Source organism: Phalacrocorax carbo, chromosome 3, assembly GCF_963921805.1.
Source record: "Phalacrocorax carbo chromosome 3, bPhaCar2.1, whole genome shotgun sequence".
Classification (NCBI taxonomy): Eukaryota; Metazoa; Chordata; class Aves; order Suliformes; family Phalacrocoracidae; genus Phalacrocorax; species Phalacrocorax carbo.
Window position 1 is genome coordinate 67335568 of NC_087515.1, and position 25360 is coordinate 67360927.

At 41.4% G+C, this 25360-nt stretch overlaps 2 protein-coding genes across 2 annotated transcripts in view; both read left to right on the forward strand.

Annotated features, from left to right (window-relative positions):
• Positions 1 to 2875: 2875 nt before the first annotated feature.
• On the forward strand, positions 2876 to 3456 carry LOC104049880 (trace amine-associated receptor 2-like). Its single transcript, XM_009510650.1, is given in 2 exon segments — positions 2876 to 3005; positions 3008 to 3456. Coding segments are annotated over 2 exon segments (579 nt in total).
• Positions 3457 to 19612: 16156 nt separating this feature from the next.
• STX7 (syntaxin 7) overlaps positions 19613 to 25360 on the forward strand; it is a 33728-nt gene continuing 27980 nt past the window's right edge. Inside the window, exon 1 of the mRNA XM_064447268.1 lies at positions 19613 to 19740. The gene's annotated coding sequence lies outside the window, so the exon portion shown is untranslated. The remainder of the gene's footprint in view (positions 19741 to 25360) is intronic.

The window sequence follows — 25360 nt, forward strand, 5'->3', positions numbered from 1 at the left end:
TCCATGTGCCTTAGTATAGTTCCCAGGAGGATCTGCTCCATGATCTTCCTGGGCGCAGAGGTGAGACTGGCTGGCCTGTAGTTCCCCAGGACCTCCTTTTTTTTTCTTTTTAAAAATGGGGGTTATATATTTCCCCTTTTCCAGTCAATGGGAACTTCACTGGACTGCCACCTGCCTCTTCTAAGGTTGTTTCTGTGGTCTTGCTTTAACCCAGTTAAAGAGTTCCTTTTACAAAGGTTTCAATTTTATATTTGTTAGCAGGTTTTACACATTCCATTTCTGAGAGAAGATGTGTCAAACTCTTCCCCCATCATTGTCTTCTGTCCCATGCTGAAGGAGGACCAATGGTGAGGCATGGGACACTGCTTTCTGAAGGTGATGCTTTCTGAAGTGTAGCCTCTATCCAGAGACTTATTTATTTTTTAAATCTAATATAATTGTGTCTGCACAGATTTCTGCACAGATTTCTGTTCTAGTAACTTCTTTTTAATAAAGGATCATCTGTGTGAAGCTTGCATATCTCTCACTTGATTACTTAAAAATAAAGTTAATAGATATGCCTGTCTCAAAAATACTGACATCTCAAAGATAATATATTTCTGCTGTACACAATAACAAAATTTTACTGGTTTTGGAGTCTCTAAATGATTCTGCTGGAGACAATCCCAGAGATTTGCATTTTATTTCCAACAGAAAATTTCCTTGTTTGTCTTTAAAGCAGCTGTCATAAAGGTAGGCTTATTTGAATGTTCTTACTTTTCCCTTAATTAATTTTAAATCCCATGTTTATTTTCTGCCCTGTTCTTATGACATACTCTATATCACATTCAATAAAAATCCAGTCTCTGCTGAACAGCAGTCATTTGGACTTGTAATGCGTCTTCAACATACCTGTATAAGGGTCAGCGTTAAGTCTCTGACCTCAGAGAACTCCATTTTTTCACATTAATCGGGAATTAATTCTGTCTTTTCCTGTAAGAAAATAAATACTACTTTTCCTATTTTTTATTCTTTTATAAATAATAGTTGTCTGATAACAATGATAGATTGACCTAAATTAACACTTCTTTTTATCATTGACTGTAATGTATGGGGAAGATTTTCTGTATATTACATGAAAGCTGCATATACAACCAGCATGACAGAAAGTGCTGTTTCAGCCCATTTAATTACAAGATGTTAATCTTCTTCAAGGCTGTTAAATATTTCATTTCTAAATTTAATTAGAAATGTTAATTATTTAAAAATGTGAAAGATAGAATGCATTGGCCACTAAAATAGATAAAAAACAGAACACCTTTTCTTCACCTTTACCATTAGCCTCTCCTGTCAAAGACTCTTTTTCATATGACTTTTATCTACCTTAAGTCACCAGAATAGCTCACCTATACATGAGGGCAAATGAATTAATAGAGCAAACAAAAATAATAGTCTTGGGAATACAAACACTTCATTTGTTTATCTCCTGTTGATGTGAACCCCTAAATTATATATATTTTTTTAACTCAAAGTCTTCTGGGACTTAAATGTAATGCCATAAAAGAAAAATAAATTCCCATGTTTTGTTAATCTGAGCCAAGTTACAAAGGGGGTCTGCGTTTTACAGACATCACACTTTTGCAGGGCAATAACAAAACAGGAAAATGTCTACTTAAAGAATCTATTGGTGGCATTACTAAAACAGATGCAGATAGGGTTAGCCTATAAAACTGGCTTCCAAGCATTATTTTTAATCTTTTGATGCTCCATTTCTGTATTTTCTTCATTTCAGGGTGATACCTATTGGAAAAAGTCAGCAGACCAAGCTGCTTCCCAAGTTCCTTTTAAGTGGGTTAAATTGCTGTGGAGAAGAGTATCTCCTTCTGTTTCTATTTCTAAGTACTCTTTTAGCCCCAAACAATATACCAGGAAAAGAGATGGCAGAAATGGGTCTGGTCCGCCCCAGATAAATGAATGGAATTTTCTGACCCTTGGAAATATTCACAGGTGTATTAATTTATAACTACAGCAGCTGGACCACAGTCTATTACAGGAGGCAATACTCAGTCTATCTCTACTTCCTTGCAGTTAGTGGAATTATAATAATAGAAAAAAAATGTATTGGTAGGGAAAGAAAAGAATGTTTCTTATCATACTAATTTTACAACTGATTGCCATCAGATGTGATCATTGCTAGTACTTCATAATCCACAGCAGGTGAGTTTAGCATCATAAATAATACAGAAAAGGGGATTTTGGCAGCTGATTTGTGACTTTTAAGATGAGAGTTTACGTGAATAGCCATTAACTGAAATCACGAAGAAACTGAGGTATGTGAGCTTGTATAACATTTCTGCTATAGAAAAAAGATCAACACTCTAAGGTTGAAGAGATAAATAAATCCTATACATTATTTTCAGACCAAAAGGAACTTAAGGGATTTCTTTCTTTATGCATCTTTTTCTTCCACAACTTTAAAATCACTAATATTATGGTGTATATAAAACACAAGAACCATATTTTACAAAATGCTCCAGGCACAATAGAATGAACAAAATTGATGGTATCATGTAATTTAGTTAATTTAAGCGGTAATTAAGTTTATTTTCAACTTCTTTGTTTTAAATATTATTTGCAATGAATTTTATAATAGCTTCAAGTTATCAGATTTCATGTACCATTTCAGAAAAATAATGGGTTGCATTTGGTCCCTTGTTAAGACAAGAGAAAGTTTAGCTTTGAATTACTGCATTTCACCCAGTAATTTAATTAATGTTTCTGACTTTCTTTATCTGGTATTGTCATGTTAAAATTTGGAATCTTTTGGAAACTTGTGAAAATTAAATCTGCCTGTGGAACTGCATCTCCAATAGAAAAATTGAATAAAGCATTGATTATGCTTTCTCCAGATATCTTGAGGGATTTGACCGATTGCTCTGAGTTTGGAAATATATCCTGTCCTGAGAGCATTAGGTCACCAGGAGTAGGAGGGGTAATGTATCTATTCATAACAGTAGCCTTCATTCTCAGGGAAACCTGGCCATAATCATTTCCATGTCATATTTCAAGCAGCTTCATTCTCCAACCAGTTTCCTCATCCTATCCACGGATTTCCTTCTGCGCTTTGCTATTACGCCCAGCAGCACGATGAGCTCTGTGGAGAACTGCTGGTATCTTGGGATGACAATCTGCAGAGTTCGTCACAGTTTCAGCCTGATGCTCTGCTTAGTTTCCATTTTCCATCTTTGTTCCATGGCTGTGGGTTGGTTTTATGCCATCTGCCACCCTCTGCACTATGCCAGCACCATGACTGCCACAGCCATCGTAGCTGTGTGCTGGTCAGTGCCAGCTACTTTTTTTGGTGTGGTGTTCTCGGAAGCTTATGCTTCTGGGATTGAGGTCTATTGTTTCTTCAATAAAATCAAACCCATTTTATATGATATTTATTTATACTTGTGTTCACTCTTAATGCCTTGATAGTGTTTCATATGTTTAAGTCTTTCTATAATCTCTTAATGATTTCTTTTTTAATTTCAGAAATATTTACATACAGTCCATAAACACATTATTTCACCTAATCTTGTATGCATTAAACTAATCTTTCTTGAGGTTCACCATCAATAATCTCCTAATCTCCTAAAATGAATACATCCCAGGCTAATATGGTGACCCTTCTGTGATGGGGGCACTAGCAGGTGTATAGAGTCTGCTGTTATTCCCAAACAAATAGAATGTGAGTGTAATTTTGGCTTGAAGCTGATCTTTTCCTCTGAAAACAACAGAGTTAGGTTTTCAGACTTTATCCTCCATGTGCTTTGTGTTGAGGAGGAGCACTCCGGAACAAGGGTACTGCTCACACTCAGGTATGTGCTTGTCCTTTCTTTGTTTAGACATCAGGCTCCAGATGTTACAAAATATGCTTGCTGACAGCCCGCCCCATATTCACCCCATCACACTTTCACACTGAACTGGATGCTCTAATTGAGGTCCTTGCCTTGCTAAGCTCCCTCTGCAGTGAGCAAGAGTCACTGCCAGAGTTCATATTAGTTACACGCTTAAAATAAGGTTGGCCAAGTTGTCCTCACTGAATTCAACTACTGCAGTCTTTTTATTGTGAATTGTTCCTCTGACACACTGTCACGATATGCATACAGTGTATGCTCTACCCTTATTAAAGTCTGACTACCAAAAAGCCACCCACATCTGTATTCACTTCTTCACTTATCACATCTATATTAGTATGGCATGCCAGTGACAGCCGCTCGTTTTCTCTGCTGAAAACTTTTTAATGGATCTGTGATAACATGAACACATTCTATGTTGGATCTGGAGAATCCCAATTTCACCCCAACCCTGAAACACTTGAGTGGGGAAGGAGCTGCAAGGTGTTGTCCGGGGTGGTGTGTAATGATCTCACCTTTTGTAATAAGAAACATAAACCCCAAGGTCTTTAAGTTGATGCAAATACTCTCTCTGTGCACAATTGTCACTAGCTGAACAGCTAGGGCAGGGAAGAGAGCAGAGCTGGGTGCAGTAAAGACTTTAGGCACCTAGAAGTTGGATAATACATTGTCCTGTATCATTGCTCAATATATGCCAAGGGACAACTCTGGACTAAACACAAGCACAGAGGGAGTGATGCTCAGGGGGAGCACGAAAACTGAACAGCAGGTTGCTTGTGGCCAATGGCCCAGCTCTGGAAAGCTGGATCTCTAACACAGCCCAGTCCTGACTTTCAGAGCCTGTGTTGTCGCCTCAGGTTTGTCTAGACCCCTCTTAATCTATTTTTGCTCCTGCAGTGCTTTCCTGGGGGACAGCTCTCTGGAAGCTCTGGTAAAGCGTTGGGCAACCTTTGCATACGTTTCACACAGCGCCTCACTGGCCAGGGTACCATCTGGAATGCTATCAGGAACGTTCTGCTTCTCCTTTTGCACCTGAGCCACATGAAACACATAGTGTTTGGGAGCGATATGGACAGCCCGCTGTGTGCCAGTGCTGGCAGGGAGAGGGGAGCCCCATGCCAGGTCATGGGGGATGCGGCAGAGACGGTGTCATGGCCAGCTGTGCCAGGTCATGTCTGCATGCAGCTCAATGCAGCTTCTTCAGAGAGACTTGTGTGCCATCAGATCTGTCTTCGTGTTAAAACTAGTCCATGAGGGTTTTTAATTGAAAGCTAACAAACGCTAAATGTCCCTGACATCCTTCCAGCAGTTAAACCATGAGTCAGGTGATGGGCTACAAAAAATTAGATATAACACTAGACTTGGAGGCAACTAAAGATCTTTTATAAAAGTCTTCACAATACTTGCTGTGAGTAGTATTTGCCAGTGTACTCAACTCTTCTGCAGAGAGAGTTATAATCCCTTCTGTTAGTTACACAAGAGTGTGTTAAGCTAATGTTAGGTTTCTGAGTCTCAAAGTCCACGCTTAGGCATTTCTGAAAATTCTTCTATGTATTAAATGTTTAGGTGGTGACACATGATGCAATTGGAGACATTCTAAGTAATGATTAAATTACTTCATTAACATGTGGCATAAATAATTCAGAGTCATCTCTTACAAAGACAACATTTCTTCCAGACTGCAAGTCTTCGGGGAATGATTTTGAGCTATCTGTGAGGCTTCAGTGTGTCATGCCTATGTGCGTCCAGTGTGTGCCCTTGGATGTTAAAGGAGTATCTGCTATGTTAGTCTTGCTACCCAACTTGCAGACTGCAGCTAGATCTTCTTCAGCAGTTCTTCTGGCCGAGGGGACTTGCAGATCTGTCAGACAGTAGGATTTGGTTCCTGAACGACTTTGTGGCATCCCATGATTTTCCCCCTCCTGTTAAACGTGATGCTGGTGCTAAACTTGGTGCTAAACAAAGAACTGCTTTGCACAACACCTAAGGCATCAGAGTAACAGGGATTTTTTGCGGACCACACCTGCTAGTGCACAGGAGAACCTGCATGTCTGTGGGTTTTCCTATAACATATTAACCACATTCATTTCAATGGGGTTCACCATTTATGTTCAGATGCAACCACTGCAGATCTCTTCATTTCCTCCTCTCCTTAAATATGGTAAGTTGTTTTGTATTACTTTTTTCTGAAATACATGTTCACCCATTAATCTACTTTTCCCAAACTACACAGTGAACTGTTTGAGCATGAATTCTGGTCTACATCATGTCCAGACCATGTTCTTCTCCTCAGGGCAGCAGCCAGAAGGGTTAGGACTTCTATCTTTTTTACTGTTAATTATTCCAGCAAAAGCTAATGTTGCCCTCTTAGGATATGTTTCCAATCCTGGATTCAGTAGGAAGTTCAAGCTCTCACATCCAGGTGGGCACCTCAGTCTAAGAGCACCCCATGGTCCTCTTCTCTGGTACACCCCGGTTTGAACATGCAGGACAGCAAGACATGTTTAAGAGCATCCCAGCCAGCTAATCCAGCTCAGCCTCCGTCCTGCAATGCCTTTAACAGCAACATTCAGAGCTGTCTTCAAAGCCAGTGATTTTTATTTTAAAAATGTCTATATTTATATTCTTAAATGGTTTGTGGTCAGAATAGTTAAGTTCACTATTTTTTTTTCTTTTGATCTTTCCTGTTACAGGTAAACTGTGAGAAAGGATTTCCTACCCCCTTGTGGACTCCACAGGCAAAGGCAGCTTTAAAGAAAACGTCAACATCTATTATTAAGACTGGGTTAAAAAAAAAAAGTTAAATCCTTGAGTGGCAAAGCACTAACTGAACACTTTTTAAGAAATCGATTGATTATTTTTGCAAGGTCTGTGATGATTTTTATTTTATACCTTAATGCTGCAGAGCACTTAACAAGTATTTAGTATGAAGTCACTGATTAACTATGGTTCTGAAGGCAGGCATCTTCTGGAGGTGAAGGAAGTGAGCAATAGCATAAAACATCCAAATGGCAGTTCTCCAGACACACTCCAGTAGCATTTCCAAAATAAATTATTCAAGATTTAAATTGAAAGTTTTGGTTTACAGGCATTATTTTTTTTTATTCAAAATGAAAATATGTCAAAGAAGTCAGATAAGTTCATGTAAATTAATGCACAATAGTCAGCATCCAATTTTCAGTTATAATGTTTTTTGACAAAAAAACCCACAACATTTTAAACAGCTTTAGTGAAAATCAAGTAAATGAAAGTAACTGTTCCAAGAAGCTCCTGACAAAGGGGCATATACAGCTGTAACTGTAATATATGAAATAATTTCTTTATTCTTCCACTTACATAACCTAGTCAGATCATCTTCCCACTGGACTGGTTGCATGTCAGTCTTCCTGACTGCAGCAGGAACAAAGCATTGATGAAGCATTACAGAGAAAACTGACATGGAAAAGGATGTGCAGTTTCTCAGAGACAGCCACGAGTCTTTTTAGCTATATATAAACCAAGAACATTCCAGTTCTTCTTGTAAGAGAGGAGGAGTGCTTTTGTTTATATTTTTAATTACACATTTCCACCAAAAGGCAGGATGGAGAAAAAGAACACTCAAAGCAGCTTTGGATTTTAATAAGAGAAGAGATATTTAAACACACAAAAAAATGTATCTGGTTGTGGTCTGGGGTGTAGAATGGGATAAGATAGAGAGACAAAGGAAGGGAGCCTTCTGAGGCAGGAGGAGAGAGGAAAACAGGCAAACGTTCCTTTGACTGTGTCTGGGAGCAGCCTTCTCTTGCTGCGTGCCTGCAAGCAGGGGCTGTAGCTGCAGCAGCTCGCAGGTGAGGCCAGCTGGTAGGGTCGCAGCTGGCCTGGGACACCAGCCTGCTTCAGCGTTTTCATATCAGGCATCCAGGGACATCTGAGCACCACCGTGCGCCCGGGATCCTGCCCTCAGATACTTTAACTTCAGGGCCTGCACGTGTCAGAGGTACACTGACACTGCAGGTACCTGACATCAGCGGAGCTAAGGGCCAGATTTTGTCCCCTCGTTCTCCAGTTCAGATGCCGAGTGACAGAAGAGAGAGTCACAGCAGTTGCAACTGCCGCATTTGTCTCTAGACTTGATGTAAAACTGTAATCATGATGGTTTAAAGATACTGCTGAAGATAAAGATATGTTTTAAATAAATCAGGAGAGGCAAGATTTGACACAAAGAAGGGATTGTGTACTCAAGAACTTCTTTTTCCCTAAAAAACTTTCTTCTGCAATGTTTAAGCAATTCTGTTTTATCTGTTTTTCTTCCCCAGGACTGGCTGTGTTGCAACACTTTGGTGAATACTTCATGCTGCCAAATCATTACTTCATCCAGCCTCTGGAGCTCACAGCTGCTGTAGTATTGCTTTGACATTGTTAAGATTTTAGGGCCTAGAAATGCAAGGCGTGGGCTTTGCCCCTGTGCTACACACACGTACACGGGTGGAACCATCCTGTCTAAAACAGGGGTAAATATGTCCTTCATGATGCTTCCATCCATCATCTCCAGCAATCCACTCTCCCACCAAGTTTCTGGTCTGCTCCATGGTCAAAACTGACTTTTTTTTAGTGTCATGTTATGCCCCACAGCACAGCCGCTCCATCAAATCGTGCTGGTACCTTGCGGGGGGACTCTCCTCAAACTCTACACATCTTGTGATGCAGTTGTGTGTCGCACCTCACCTTCCTGTCTGATTTCTCTCTCTTGACTCTAATTGCACCGTCTTTGACCCACTGCATTACATCACCAAAATGACCATCCCTATGGATGAAGTAATTTTCTTAGACAGAGAGTCAATTTTATTCTTGTTCATGGTTTTCTCAGGGTTAAATATTGACATTATTGGAGAATATTTGGCACTTATTGCCTGCAGCAGTTTCTGTGTTTCTCTTATACTTAACAAATGCTGAGGAGTGCTGGCTTCTCCCTTTGCATCCTTTTTTCCAGGTACAGTAATGGTAGAGATACAAGTCCACATATTTTCTGTAGCAAGAAAACATTGCCGAATAATTACTAAAATTCTCCATGTGTCACAAGAATCAGAATTCCTTCAAAACAAAAATAAAGTAACGGAAACACCATGCATAATCATGGAAATTTGGGGTTGTTTTTTTGTTGTTTGGTTGGCTGGTTCTATTGTTCTTGGCTGCCTTTCTTGCAATAGTTGATCTTTTTATTAATTTCTCAGCACCTGAGGGCTTGTGCAATGCCACCTTCTGGCTGAATTATTTCAGCTCTGCCCGCAGCCCTATCTTTTATGGTTTGTTTTAGCATTTGTTCCAAAAAACCTTTGAAAGTGGTCATTGCAGGTGCAATATTCAGACTGTGCTATGTTCAGCGTAGTTTCCTGCCTTCCTGTAAAAACTTGGTTAACTAGACACATTCTTTATAAATGAATTAGTGACTCCTGGAATTACTTTCAAAAAACTTTGCAAGTATTTATATGGGTTCTTTTATCTTTACAGTATTTCCATATACTGTCAAATATAATTACAGGTAACCTATGGGTGGACTTACATTCAGCAAGGTAATACAACATCCTAAGAAATATTGTGTGCAGATGTTAGGAAAGGACCCAGCACACTGACAACATATACAGGATACATTATCCAGATTCTCTTCTGCGTGCACAGAGACACAAGCTACGTGGCCACGTCACTGAAAAACCTTTGTGTCCAACGGCCAGTGTGAACTCTCATGTTTAAGCTGCATGAGGTAATTATTTAGATATCATCATCTGAAAATTAGCACCCGAGTCATCCAGATCTGGTAGCCAAACTTTCCAAACAGACCAGGGTAGCAGAATAGAGCCAAAACACCTTTTTTCTAGCTGAAAACACTCCATTGTCTTTATCTACTCACAGGACTCCAGACACAGTCTTACAAGCACTGGTAAACCAACCTCAGCCTGCTTTTATAAACATAATTTTTCATTCTGTAACTGAAAAATATTTTAAATGTGGATGATTTAGGCAATGATGGTCGAGCCTCTGAACAACTGCCCCTCTCTCCATATGCTGCACTGCACTGCTGCTGAAAATAAGTTATCAAATTGCCATCTATGAAGGTGGGTACATTCCCTCAGAGGAATTAAAGGTTAGATTCTTAAAAAGGGAGCAAATCAAATATAAATTTTAAAAATCTCATCATATTTGTCAAAGGTTTCATGGGCAAAGCTTCAGTTCTGTCCTCCCAGTAGTTACTGCACTGTGCCCCTTCCCCACAGTCAGGACACCAAGGTGATGGCCAGGCGCTGCCATGCAGCTTCTCTGCTGTGTGAGTACAAAAGGATCATGCTCCTATTTGGTGATGCAGCACATCTAGTTTTGCTAATATTATTATGAGCAGAAAAGTGATTTTTATTCTTCGTTGTGACAATTTAGCAGAAATCAGTATCTCATTCCATACCAGCAGTGCAACATTGCCAGGTCAGACAGGAAGAAAATTTGTTTCTATAGAGTTTGAAAGTGATGTTTGATGCCCATGGAGCAGCCCTGGACCAGAACATCCCCCCTAGACTTGCAGGTCCCACACCAACCAAGCAAAGAAGAAATTGTGGGCAATTATATCAGCCATTTCTGCTTCCTTTGGTGGAAATTGCAGGGAGTGAGTGATATCTGCCCAGTCTGGGATCAGTGGTCTGGCCGTAGGTCAGTGCTGTGCAGGTGCCTCAAACCAGCAGAAGACGGGAGATGGGGACACCTGTTTTAACCTGCCATCTGTTCTCCTGCTCCCTGGCCAGGGGACTTCAGCTGTCTCTGCCTGCTTTGTGCCGCCAAAAAATTACCCAGTATAAAAAGGCAGCTATGCATGGGCCATATCCAGATGGTTGAAGGCCATTTGATGCTTTTCACAGGCTGGACTATTTGGCTTATAGTTTGGGATTAACTCTTCCTTCATTTTGTTCTGCCAGTACTGTGCAGTACAGCACCTTGCTTCTCCCTCTCCCTTCTGTTTTACCAGCTTAAAATATCTTAAGTTTCTAATTTTTCTTTTGAAATGTGAATTAACAGGCCCTGTTAACATATTGCTTGTTTTGGTTAGATTGTTCTCAGTTGACTTGCATTTTCCGCGCTGCAAACAACAGCAAAGGGAATCAGGAGCTCTGGGGAAGGGCTATATCAGTTGTACCTGCAGCCCTTTTTTGCAGTCTTCAGATCACCTTTCACACCTGTTAATAATGAATTCTTCTGCAGAGAATTCTTGAACCAGAGTATGTTACATACAATTTTTTTGTGTGTATATTTTGACTTTTTCTGTCATATCTTTTGTAATTCCTCTGCCCCATCACTAAACACTAAGTTCACTAAAAACTGCACTTTGGGGTCACATTCAGAAAAAGGTTAGGACAGAAAAAAATGATGAGAGGGACAGTTTTGATGATGATGAACTGTTGAAATTTTTCACTTTATTATGGTATTAATAATTTTAAATTTGACGTAAATGGGAAAAAAAGGAGACAGTAAGAGCATAACAAGATCAATAAACCGAAGGAAAACATTTCATTTGGGGTTAAGACAATCCTAGACTGAAACAAATATATGAGCTGTTAATTTTAAAGATAACAGATAAAATATTGGAATGTATTAAATCTTTTTATTAACTTCCCAAAATAAAATATCCTTTTTTAACTCCTTCTCTAATCCACAATCTCCTTGATTTTAATCCTTCAGCTGACTAATTTGGACAAAGATGCTACAGATGGGGACATCGCCAGTAAGTTCTTTTCTCTCCATCTTCACTTCCACTTTTAACATGGTTTAAGCTTCCACAGTTCACTTACAGAGTTACTGCTTCTAAAACTTCTCACAGAGGTGTGTCCTATATGAGCACTTGAATGGACAGAACACAGACCAGTGTAACCAAGAGCCGGAAAACATAAAAGTTACCTAGAAATGGATGCAGCAGGTAGAACTATTTTTTGTGAGTGCTGTGGACAAGAATTTTCCATAGTTACAAAACTGAAGGCCAAATACTGCAATTTCTTTAAGAAATATGAACTAAAAATACACTGCACCCTATGGAGACCCCCTGTCTGCACTGGGGCGGTGTGCACTACATATAGCAGAATCTTAACCTGGACTGGGTGAGTAGTTACTCTATAAACATTTCTGCCACTCTGCAGTAATGGTAAAACACTCATGATACACTGACTTCTTCAGAGACGATCACTGCTCTCGACTACAAGGGAGAGCAAAAGGCCGCGCTATAGGCTATATGGCTGTAGTACACATGATGGAAGATTTGAGGTTTAGGTTCACCAGCTCAGTTTAGGTCATCTTAGTAAGCCCATAGCCTTCTCATACTATTATATTCTATTTAGGGATCCCAGACTGACTCTCTTGGAAGCTGTGAAGAAAAATTTCACAGCAAAGGGGCACTGATGATGGCCCTCTTAGAAAGTCTGTAATCCTCTGAAACTGCCTTGTTCTATTTTAAGGAACTCGGACTCAGAAGTTACTTAGAGGAATTTAGATCTTAGAGGTTATGTGCAGCAGTTTCAATAAAAAGAGATACTATCTATGCATGTCTTCACTGCAGAGCAAAACCTATCGGGTAGCACACTTATCCTTCTATATTTTCATGTGTGTTCCTGTGGATTACTAGGTTGCATAGTACATTCAACAAAAATTAAGTCTGGGACTATATCCAGCAATTTTGTCTGAAGAAGGAAGGGTAAAGAGAAGGAACATCCTGAGTATGATTGGCACCCTTTGTTTTGTGATAGCATTCTTACTTTTGAAGTTGATACATGTTAAAAAGCTCTTCTGGTTCCAAAGTATAAAGACCCTTCATTGTTACTATTTGAGCCTTCTCTTAATTGTGAAGTGGTCTCTTTTCCCATGACCACATGAGAAGAGAGAGGAAAAAATGCAGAGTCATTCCAACAAGTAATGTGGAACTCCGCAAGGAATGTGTGCAGGAAGGGCGAGCTGAGATTGTTTTGTTACAAGTTGTTCCCTTTAGGGGTGGTGATAATCATTCCACAAACATCACGGTAGCTAGATGGCTAGACAGGGTAAGGATTCTGACCAGGATGTGATTTTACTTGGAATTTGAATGATAAAGTACTTGGATGAGAATGATACTTTCTTGCATATAAAATACAGGAAGAATGGAAACTAATGAAAATGCCAGACCACTAAGGACAAAAAACCTATTGTTAATATCAAGAACTATCTAAAAGCCTCTGACAATCATAATCTAAATGACCATTTATTAAAATTACTTTCACGAAGCCGATTTCAAAACTGTAGATGCTGATAAGTTGAGATCTCTGTTCAGAAGCAGGCCACATGGTAAAATTTTATAGTATTTGTAAGGATGTTATTTTCTACCTCACTGTTATGAATATTTTATCAGAAAAAAATATAAACTGTAGTAAGCAGTTAAATAACAAGCAGCTAAATAACAAATACAATATTTTTTTCTTTTTCCTGTTAATAGTATTTAAAACTATTATTAGGTTTGAAGGTTGTTCATCTTCTTAGTGCCTTCTTAAAAAAGTCATTCTGTCCTACAGTCATCTGCATATTTTCTGAGTGACAAACACCAAAAGAACACAAAGCTACAGAAAGCATGTAACTAATAGTAAGAAACCAGCAGATGCCCCATACCTACTGAGAAAAGTGGTCAATTTTTCACTAAATGCAGTAGGCAAATCAATCAGGGCCCACATGCGTAAGAACAAATGAAAGGAATTGCACAGCAGATATTCTGTAGGAAAACAGTACAATACAGTGATTGCTGTAGCAGCTGCATTTTTTAATGTATGCAATAAACTAAATGGTAAAACTCTTTTCCCTCTTTTTTATATTGTCATTATGGTTTTTGCACAGCAAGAACGGTTCAATCTCACTTCATTCTCCCAGTGTCTGATATACCCCCAGTTTGCTATATTAATCTTCATTGGTTTTTAGGACAGAAGCCAAGGCTGCTTCTACTGTTCCTCTGTCTGCTCATGCCGTAGCAGAAGGAAGAAACCTGACCCCTACTGCATACAGCTGTAGACTTTCTACAATAAGGGTACCAAACCCAGGGACGAGGCTAAAGACTGGAAGGCAGAATCAGATTCTTAGAAAAATTCATGTGCCAAATTACCATAGAAATACATAGGAAAGCTGCGGTATTTCTTGAAAGATCTAGACTGTGGGAGGAGTTTCAAGATTAAGACTCTTAAATTTAGTGTGTATGGGTAGGTGTTTATAATTATGGTAAATGTCTAAGCAGTGATTATAGCTACAGCCAGAATGGCTGTTTAAACTCAGGCTGTAGTCAGTGGATATTTAGGATATGAATCATTTGCCCAGTGCCACCTAAGGTGCCTTAGGGAACCTGAGGTGTCTACGTGGGGCATCCAGCACCAATGAAGCAGCAGCTGAGAACCAGGTGGGACACATCTGGGCAGCTAAAATAGCACTAGATACCCATCTGTGGGGCATCGAGCTTAAGCAAGGCATAAATAGAAGTTTAGACATTTAGATATGTAGAAATCTGCAAGTCTCAAACTGAGTCATGTTATAGTGGCATCTTAACAACATCTTTCATTAACACCTCTTCCTCTGAGCTCACTGCAGCCAAAGCAACAGAGAAAGGCTATTTCCCCTGAATTTCTAGTTGTTTGAGATATTTTCTACCAGTCCTCAACAGATTACAGAGGGATATGTCATGAATGTACCCAACTGGCCACTTCTTTTTTGAGTCCCACTGCATAATATGTCTTTATAATGTTCTTTTCTTCCATGGAAGTGGATGAGACTTATTCCCTTAATGGGTTACCATTGTCTATGCCATAACATCGGGTGATTGTTGTTAGATCTCCTTTTTGGCTAAACAGCAGGCTGGAATGATGGAGAGAGGAAAAAGCAGAACATGACAACTGATATGTACAGTGACAGTGGCAGAGCAAACAAGCGAGAAGGAAAAGCTGCTAAAACTCTAGGAGTATCTGGGAACCACTTTCCCGATTTTCTGACACTGCATTTTGCAACTGTCATTAAATGATGTTTTCCTCATCTTGGTAACTCCCCCTCTGTCCCCTGCCTTTGACGTCTGTTTGGTTTACCTAGCCAAATTCCATTAGGACCCCTTTGTGTGTTTTTTTCCTCCATGGTTTCAAAAAGCAATGAAGGTAATTATGAATTGTAAAATGAGGAGGAGGAGGAGGAGGAGGACCTGTAAAACGATGAAGATTGATTGCTCAACAATGACCTCATTTTCAAAATTACAATCTATTGGATTCTATCAGAGCTAGTTGCTGACCTCAAAGTCTACAAATTTTATTCTTTTTAATATATTTCCTTCTGTAGATCTGTATTTCTTTATCTAAAAAAAATATTGTCATTTAATTTTATGCACATTATAACTCTTCAACATTTTATAATGGTCTGGTTGAAGTTAGAAAGATTACGTATTTGCAGGTACTTCCTAATTAAAGTCTGAGCTTTGAAATAATAATAATGTCAGCTCATTCCACTAGTGCAGATGAAATTATATTATGGTCTTTGAAAATTAACAGAAAGGCCAAGAAAGATTTGAAAATAAGTAAATAAGTTGCTAGTAAACTTCATTGTTTTTTTGGTGGTTTGGTTTTTTTTTTTTACTGAAACATTATCAATGTAAGGAACAGAATTCTTCTCTGTTTATTTGGTTTATGTGAACTGCGTGCTATCACATTAATTACTGCTGCTGGGGGAGCAAGTACCAGCCTAAATAACATGCAAATGGTCAATACAGTTTTTTTAAACAAATAGGTTTTATGGGCCATTCTGCAATATAATTAACCCATAAGCTTGTTCATGCTGGAAAACATCACCCATTATAATTTTGTACAGCACTGGGTGTAATAGGAACCTAATCTCATTTCAGGTCCTGGAGCTGATATTTTAATTAAATTAGCAAATGGAGATGATGACGATGACAACAGGAACTCTTCCAGCTGGTGGAATGCATCAGTAACAACCACCTAGGAAGATCTGCCAGGCGGTTTGCCGTCAGTACCAAATACTGGCAGCATTGCTCTTCCTATCTAAAGTTAGAGACACGCAAGTGAAATGCGATAGCAGAGACTGAAATTAGCCCATAAGGTAAATTACGCACCACTTAGGCACCGCTCACGCCTCGGAAAGAGGATGCTCATCAGGAATAAAAGGGCAGGGTTGGGCTGCTTCCCCCTCATTTCATCATGCATCATGCAGGCCTGGGGAGCTGCACGGGAACGAGTGCCCTGTTCCTGCATCACAGGCAGCCCTGACACTTGTGCCACCCATCCGGCTGTGCCTGCGTGCCTGCCGGTTCAGTGCCAGGGCAGGAGCAGGAGGTGGGAGGCACCAGCAGAGAGTCAGTAAGGTGGGGCAGATTCAGATACTGAGGTAGGAGGAAAGTGTGCCCTTTCAAAATCACACTATGCTGGTTTTGGTTTAATTTCCAGTTCTTTCAAACATCAGCTACCGTACTGAGTACGGATCCTCAAACAGCATGTGTTTGAAGTGACATTCCTTTTAGCTCAGTTTTATGTGCATTAACAGGAATATAAATGGTATATACTCTGATCTTCGGTTATCATTCTCCATGGTATGTTGTACCTATGAATAGCAGGGCCTCAATATTTTCCCCTTTTTTCCCCAGAGCTTTCCTTGTTTCATTTAATCAATTGAAACCTGATCATGCTCCAAAAGCAACAGGAAAGGTCCATAAGTAGGTGAGTATATGATTCCAAACTCAAACCCTGAGTAACACTATTGTGGGAGCTCTAGAAGTAAGCCAATTAAATGAGCTTAGAGACAGAATTGCGTAGCAGCAGTCCTCTTCAGCAGCCCTGACGATAACACTTGGAGAAGGCTTCTTTACAACTCCTGTCCATGGATTACGCACCACTGAATTTATTCTATTTTGCTAGCAATGAAAGCATGCAGAAACTGAAGAAATCCTCCTGTTTTATCTAAAAGGGTGAAACAGACCACTTTCTCCCAGCCAACAGCTTTTCTACAGGAGTTAACAGAAACCTTCTGAGGACATATTATGCGCTTAGCAGTATCTGATCAATAAATAGGACTCTCTAGCTGGTCTCTTAACTGTATCTTCATAATAATTTTAAATGATTGTATTAAAGAGGCCATTGAAATCTTTTCATAGTATGAACAATATTTTAATGAAAAGTTTAATGATCCAGCTTTTCCTCCCAGGCTTCAGTATCTTTGCTGCAACTGGTTACCTTAAAGCATCATATCACAAAGATAGTTAGTTATTGAACAATAAAAGTTGGATGCTAACGATAAGTGAGCTAACAGCAGGTGAGCATCAGCATTTTATTCACAAAACATCCAGTATCACTAACGAACTGTTTGGATACCTCTTTTCCATAGCACAAGAATGAACATTGATCAGCGATGACTGCGTATTACCTCCAACTTACAAAAAGAAAAAGTAACAACAGCTGATCTCTAGATAAAGTATTCTGACTGAAAAAGGGCTGCTTCTCAATATTTTTCCTTGGAAGTATATATTTGAAATCAGATAGCAAAAGATGTATTGTTTTCTGGAGGAAAAACTGACAGACCTCAGCTGAAGCTTTATAAACAAGAGTGACCAGGCTCATTCAACGGAGTTTATATGACAAACACTTGAAGATAAAAATCAAGACAAGGCCTTAATTCAGGAGGGGCATGCATTATACTCTATAGTTCACCATCTGGTGGGATCATCATGTATCAGGTTCAGTACGTCAATAGCATAGGGGCAAACACCCGCGCATGTAGCAGCACTGAAATCATTGCTAATCAAAATAGCCTATTAAAACAAGAATGAAGATGTATACAGCATTCCTGCATCAAACAGGCATATGAGAATGTTTTTTGCTTAGTAACTTAAATTTATGAAAGTGAAAAAAGGACATTTCCAAGCACCAGCTAACAAAAGAACTACATGTAGGCATACGATCCTCAGAGGACTCTCACCCTTCAGCACACTTTGAGACACATCATGAGCCACCTATGTCAAAGGTAGTCTGCCTACTTCAGGCCTTTAGCTTCACTCTACTGTGCTGGCATTTTATTGGACTTTTCTATTAGTGTTATTCGGTTAGGATGTTATTAAGGTTTCCACTGCTCAAGTTATTTCTAAATCTTAGTGATGACTGAGATCTATGACATAGCAGAAATAAACTTGCACTTCCCAACTTCTGCAGCTCTTCACTTGCCAAGGCTGGGCTTTGCAGAGGAGACAGCGTTCCCAGCAATCAGGTGCTGCATGCTCTCTAGTATTAAATGCACACAGGGGGTATCCTGCAGATGAAGCAGCCCAGCCCAAGGGCTTTGGGGAGCATCTGGTCCTATAATTTTCCCTTTGAAGAACTGGGGAGGGTGCAGAACCGCCCTATCTGCTATGCAGGTGGCCTTGAGTTTCACCTGTTGATTCTTCTCAGGCGGCTGGGTCAGAAGGAGATTGGATTTCCCCACGTCTCTGCTCCCGCCACTGTCTGGTGCCATAGCTCCTGCTGCCCTCACAGGCAAGCGTGGCCTGCTTCTCCTCTGACACACTGAACCCAGTGCTCTCAGCCATGTGCACACACCCTTCCTTTCCTGTTGGTCCTGGTGATATCCTGAAGACAATAGAATTTTCTGCTAAGCAATAACAATGAACCATGTGAGCTTGGCAAACCAGAATTTGGCAGCCAGAGAAAGCAGCTGAGAGATAGGGAAGCATTTGTTTTACGACTATATCCATGAAGAGAGCCGAGAGACTGACAAAAGGGAACATCCCACCTCAGAAGATGCTGAGAACTGGGTGATAAAAGTGTACAGTCAAAGAGAACAACTAATTGCGATGTTGATAAGAACAGAAACTAAGGGTCCCTTGTGAACTATCCTCATTGCAATACTAAAAATCACGCCCATAGGCCAGAAACCCCCCCACTCAAATAAGCCCCTTACTCTCTGAGCATGTGTGGTAAATTTAAAGACAGCTGTAACTTTAAGTCAAAATGAGAAACAAACTAATTATTAGCTGAGAGGTGTGACTATTAGCTGTGACTGACACATTTAACTGTATAAATGGCTTGTAGTTTCTCGGTGCGGTGTGCTAGCTGTGTGGAGTTACCACCTAGCACCCATCTTTGCGCAAAAATGAAATTAATAAAATACCTCTTCTCCATGTGTAGTTTGGAATTTTGCACCCCGGGCGAATGAACCAACTTTTTGGGAAAACACTGGCATCACTTGGCCCCTCTCTCAGCTAAATATTGTAAGTCTTTTTGTTTAAAGGTTTCTTCAGATATATCTATAATTTCCCACTCACTTTCTTCTAAGTGTCCATTCTGATTTAGAGATGGTGCGACCAAAACCCAAGGCAGTGCTTCAAAGCAGGATGTTAAGGCCATAACATTGCATTTTTCACCGTAATATTGTTTCCTTACTCGTGTTCTTCCCTTAATCCTGATGCAACGACATCTTTCCCTTAAATAACACTCCCCCCTCACCACCACCATTTTTCCCACCCGCGGAGGGCTGCGCTCCCGGAGGGGCCAAGGCCGCCCGCTCCCCCTTGGGAGAAGCCGGGCCTGGCAGCAGGCAGCGGCCGGGCGCTGCCGGCGGGCCGCCCCGCTCGGGCCTGCGGATGGCCGCCCCCTGCTGCCGGGCCCCGCTCCTCCCCGCCCGGTTCGCCCCAGCCCTCCCAGATCCGCCGGGCGGGGCAGCGGCGCGGCCCCTCCTCCCCACGCCTCCGCCGTCACGGCGGGCCGGGCCGGGGCGGGGCCGGGCCGGGCCCTGTCCGCCTCTGCCCGCCCTGTAGCTGCCGCCGCCGCTGCCGCCCGCCCGCCCGCAGCAGGTCCGCCGGGGCCGGGTAAGAGCGAGCGGGAGCTCCGCTGTGGTGTCGGGGGTGGCCGCCCCTCGCCCGCTCGTCCGTCCGGAGGGAGGGGCGGGCAGGCAGGGCGGTGTGCGGCCAGCCGGGAAGGGGCTGCCGGGCCCGGGGGAGCCTGTCGGAGGGCGGTGGGAAGGGCCGCAGAGGGCCGGGGCGCTCCGCGGGCCCTCGCCAGCGTCGGGGCCTGGGGCGAGGCGGGCGGCGGTGGGCGGGAGGGGGTGACCGGGATGGGGGCGGGCAGGGGCGGGGGGGTGTCGCCGTTTTGGAGTGAGGTAGGTTGTGTCACCACCACCCCTCCCCTTTCCCCCCCACCCCTGCCCGTGACATCCCCCTGATGTCACGGCTTTGGGTTTGATGCTGACCGTGATGCTCCAAGGAGAGACTTGGTGCCTGCAGCTGGTGTTTTACAGCAGCTTATGTCGACATGTAGGGTAGGATGGTCACTTCGGCCGTACCAAAACTCCCTTCGTGCTGTTCCAGATCCGAGGTGAGCAAAGCAGGTCAGCAGGAGGAAGGGAGACTATAAAAACCACCTACGTAAATAGCACTCCTGGGCCTGGCGTGTCAGGCTTCTGGCCTGACGTTGTCACTGCTTTCCTGCTGAGCCACTCACCGCTGCATCAGAAATGGGCACTTCTTGAAACTGTAGAAGGAAGTGGAAGGTTTCACTCCGCTTTGCATGAAGTGTAAGGCACTGCATCTTAATTGAAGCTCAGTGTCAAGATCCCAGGGTACTTATTGCCAGAAGCGATGTACTCATGTGTTGTGACCCGCTCCACTGGTGAGCAAGCCATGCAAAGGCAGAGAGCTGCGCCAGCAGGGCGACTGGAGCCCTCCTGACCGATCATCGTGCGGGCGGGCGCTTTGCTGGCAGCGCAGCCCTTCTGCTTGGTGCTTGTGGTTTTCTGCAAGCACTGTTAATAGAAAAGAAGGAAGGTTAAAATATGTTAAAATTGTTAAAATATGTTAAAGTAAGTGATGCTGAATGGTGGTGGCGTTGTAACGGTATTTGTGTTCCTTCCATGAAGATACCTCTCACAGCTTTATATCAGAATATTAAGTAGCACTCTTCATGGTGGCTTACATTGAAGTGAAACTCTTTGGGGGACAGGGTGGGGGGAGGGAAAAGAGCTATATGTAGTCCTTAGCATCCTGGTAAGCCTCAGAGAAACTCAGCATCCAGCGCAATCCGGTTTTGTGCAACGATAGCTTCTCCCTCGGTGTACTTGACTCGAACATTTGGTTCAAAATGAACAGCTGCTGTTAGGGAGATTTGGGTGAGAACACGTAGTGCACTAGATGTCCCGTGGTCCTGGTTCTTCTTTGTTTTCCCATGAGGTGTTGTTTGTCTACCGGCAACGCAAGAAACTTAGCACTTCGAAACAGTCATTTCGGGTCCATTTTCAGTCCTCCCGTTCCTTCCCCTCCCCAATAGTTCCAGTACCCAGCGTTCATTTTCTTCTTCCTACTTCATCATCAAGTCTCTAAATGCTTTGTGCGCTTCCCTTACTTAAGGCCTTTCCCCGAGAACTAATACGTTCTGTTAGGCTTGTGAAAGCTAAGCGCTTTTATTTTTTTTTTTTACAATTAATTTTACCTGCTGCAAAGTTACAACTGAAGTCAGCAGTAGATGCTGTCCAAAGATGGTAATGTGTTTTGGGCTGCCTTACGTAGGTGCCAGAGTCACTCTGTAGATGCATCTTGTCTCATCTCAGTCTTTGGGTGGCAAAAACTACTGAGGTAAAACAGATTGAACAGTGTTATATTGCAGAAATCTTAGTAATCATGGCTGCTACTGTGATACAAATTTTCTGTAGCTAACATTGTGACTGGCTGCAATTTTTTTTGGCAAAGTTTTCAGCAGTTGATAATTTTTGCCTGTGTTTTCACCCTGCTTGAAGGATTCTGCACCATTTTTTTGCAGTAATTTACAAAGGAAGTCACATTTAGGAGTTGTTTGGGAGAAGTTTTGTTTCTGTGATCTTTATTTAGAAAAAAAAAATCACATACAAGAAAGCCCCATGACTTCTCTCTGGATGTTTAAAAGCATAAAATCCTAATTCAGGTCAGATTTAAAATTTCAAGCATTTCTGTGGAATGCAGCGTGTACTTTTTGTGTTTTGAAAGTTAAGGATCCATGTAAACAGTTCTAGGTCCTGATACTAAAACGTTGCTTAAACAGTAAAATTACTGCTTAAGAGTTCTTATCCTGATGTATATGAGCTAGATTTATAGAAGAAGGAAAATACAAAATAAATTAGCTGCTTATTACCTGTAGCTGACTGGAGCCTGCAAGATAGTTAGGTGACTGCTGCTGAGATCTAACATGTGCCGCGCTTGTCATGTCACATCATTTTGCCCTGATGGAGCTTTCAAGAATGGCATTGGCGAGCTGCTCAGTTGTGGAGTTCCCACTTTCTTGTCTTTGCATTCCGCAGTGATCTGACTGGTAACACCCAAGGGAAAATTGGATTTTTTTCCATGACTGACAAACACCTTTCTAGAAATCAAGTTGATACTAAGGTCAATTTTTTCACTTGGGTATGGAGTGACAGTGTGATGCAGGAACCAGTTACTGCAGAAATTAGGAAATTATATATAGCAATCCTTTGAATTTTTTAAACTTCATGTATGTACGGAGAGGTCTTGCTTCAGTGAGTGCTGATGACGTGTTCTGAATCTTTATTTCATTTGTGCCAGTAGACTCAGTTCTTCGGACTTTCTTCAGTAGCTTGGCAAGCCAAGTTGCCACTAGATATTCTCCCATTCAAAGACAGAGATGTTGAGTGGAAGATAAAAGGTACAGTCAAAAGCTCACACCTGACTGAAACTTTTTGAGGAACTGAAGACTGCAGCGGACGGAGTTCTGTTCCAGTTTGAATGCAAAGTGTACTTCCATCCACTGCAGCTGATTATTAACTTTCCCATATTAAAAGTAATGCAGGCAGTAATACCAAAATACATCACGACAGAGTAGTTAAATGCTGTGGAAGTGAAAAGGGGTAATTTCTATGGAAATGCAGAAGCTTGATGAATGCTCCTATCACCTTGGTATGGAAGGAAGTGCTTGGTGCACATGTCTGTTTTGTTTCCTGGTGGTTGAAACCCTGACCTTGTCAAAGCCATTAGCAAAACTCCTATGGCCTTCCCAAGGGCTCAGGTATCTGTGTTTTCAGAGGAGTTTGAGTAACTCAGCACTAACAAGTGAAGGGTGTGTCAGTGGAAGTAGTGTGTTCATTCGGTTCAGACGCCCGTGTTGCTGTGAGAACTGGAATGAGGAAGAAGTTCATACTTCCTGTTTAAAAATAATAATAATAACAGCTACCAAATTTCCCTTTTCTTTAGGCTGTTCAGCTTGTTTTTCCTTGACTTGGGGAGTCTGTGGTGAAGATTGGAAAGTGATGAGAGCTGATGGCTGACCCCTTACCTCTCTGTTTCCCAGACCAGTAGCCTACCCTGTCACTAATGTGTATTGTTAACATGCTCGAGAATAGCATCGCTGGTGGAAGAATCTGTATGGAGTAAAACAGCTGTGAATTTACACTGCTATCCTACAAATTCACTATGAATCTCAACTGAAACGTGTGTTGATAGAAAGAATTGTGTTAATGGTTAGAGAGATCTATGCATGCAGATGAAAAGCTAAGCTATATCCTGTGGACTTTGTAATCTATCATCTGAACATCCTCTCATTATGTGTTGTGTTTGGCTGCCCAACTATGTAGCTAGAAAGTTGAAAAGCTCAGAGTCTTTGTATTGTACAATCTGTACACTTGTCAGTATAGTGCAGTGTAAATTGTTTAAAGATACTTATGGTTAGCTTAGAAATTTTCAGGACAAAAATAGAAAGTCGATCACTGCTTTTGTCAAGACTTGAATGAAACATTCTGTGTATATCTCTTGATTGTAATGCTCTTGCTGAGAACAGTGTTACGGGCAGCTGTCTGGTGAATATGAAGGGAAAACAATCGTGAAGGACTGTTTCAGTCAGTTCTGTAGCCTTTCTACACAAGGTAATTTGGTCTCTTGCTGTCCCTTATCCTGAGCAACTGCATTTTAATGCATTTTTAACATGTGCTAGCTTTGTAGTTAACATGCTACTAATGTGTCTACAAATAGTTGTAACGTTTAAAAGAAACAACATATCAACAGTCCTGAGAAATCTTCTTTGTTCAAACTAACTTCTTCTGGGTGGTTTCATTGGGTTTTATGCTTGTGATTCTGTTTTCCGCTAAATTGATAGAATTTCCTTACTTAGTCAATACACCAAGGCATAGAACCATTTATTCACTATAAAGTTCGCATGGGTTTAGTCTTACAGTACGAATTCAATGCAGTATTGCCTGGAGTTTCCAAAAAGATCAAGGGTTGTCATACCAGCCTTGGACCAGATAAGTGGTGTTTAGGCTGGCTGGCTGACTGACTTCAGACTTTAGTCTGTGACCCAAAATAACTTGAATCTGCATGCGCTACAGACAGAGACAGGAAACAATACTGCAGAGAGCCAGTATGACTTGTGGGCAATTGTGCAGCAAGTACAGAGAAGAGTGCAAATACACTCCCTGTCGCCTCATCTGCGATCAGGTTGTTCATTACTAGGGGATACTTCAGGGCCCGAAGACTCCAAGAAGGGTTTGGGACCCTGGTGCAGCAGCTGTTTCAAAATCGTGTGGGTTTGTCTTCACAGTAGCAGGAGCTTGTTCATCTGACATAGGTAACATAACCTGCAGGGCAGCAGGGATGAGCCTGACCTCTGTAGTTATATCCCTAGCGAAGTGCTGGTGGTATGTGTCTGACCAGTGCACTGTCTTGGCAGCTCCACTAGAGATCATTTCATATCACAGAGATATGAAAACAGTAATTTTTAAAGCAACCAGGGTGTTGCTGTGCGGTATTAATACAGGCATTTCTGAAGGTGAAAGAAAATAGTATTTGGCAACAAGGACTGTTATTTGGTTTTTAAAAATAAAAAAGCTCATAAGGGCTTGAGTTTGCAAACTGTAGCACAGCTGGTATCACACTTGACAAATCAGTTGGCCTTTTCATTTCCTTCTTTTCTGTTTAAACATTTAAATGTGCTTTCTCTCTCTACCTGAAATTGAATTCTAGTAGTGTCTGTTAACCCGAAGCTGACGGGCCAGGAGAAGAGGACATTGCTTGGAAGGCACCTGGTTTGTGTTGAACAGTGGAAGTGTGGGGAACTGGTGAGGTTTAAAGATTGAACCTGTGAAGGCAATGCACAGGAGAGTGGAAAGGATAAAGTTAAGACTAAGCACAGCCTGGATGAAATTGTGGGATTGTGTTAGATGTGTGTATGTTTCATTAGTGTGTGTTCTCACTGCAGAACAGAAAAATTGCCAGTTTTGATTTGCATGTATATCCTAAGCTATGTCTTATTAATTTAGGGTATCTCTGAGCTTCTGCTGAAATTCAGTCAGTATTGATGGGAAGCAGGCTAAGACATCTCTAGTAGTTACGTGCTGCGTGATTGCATATGTGTGCTTTTAGGGCAAGTGTATTTGTGAGTATTTGTGTTCTCAGATTTTGACCTTTTTGGATAAGATATGGTAGTTCTGGGTGCAAAAAACGCCCTTAAAATGCA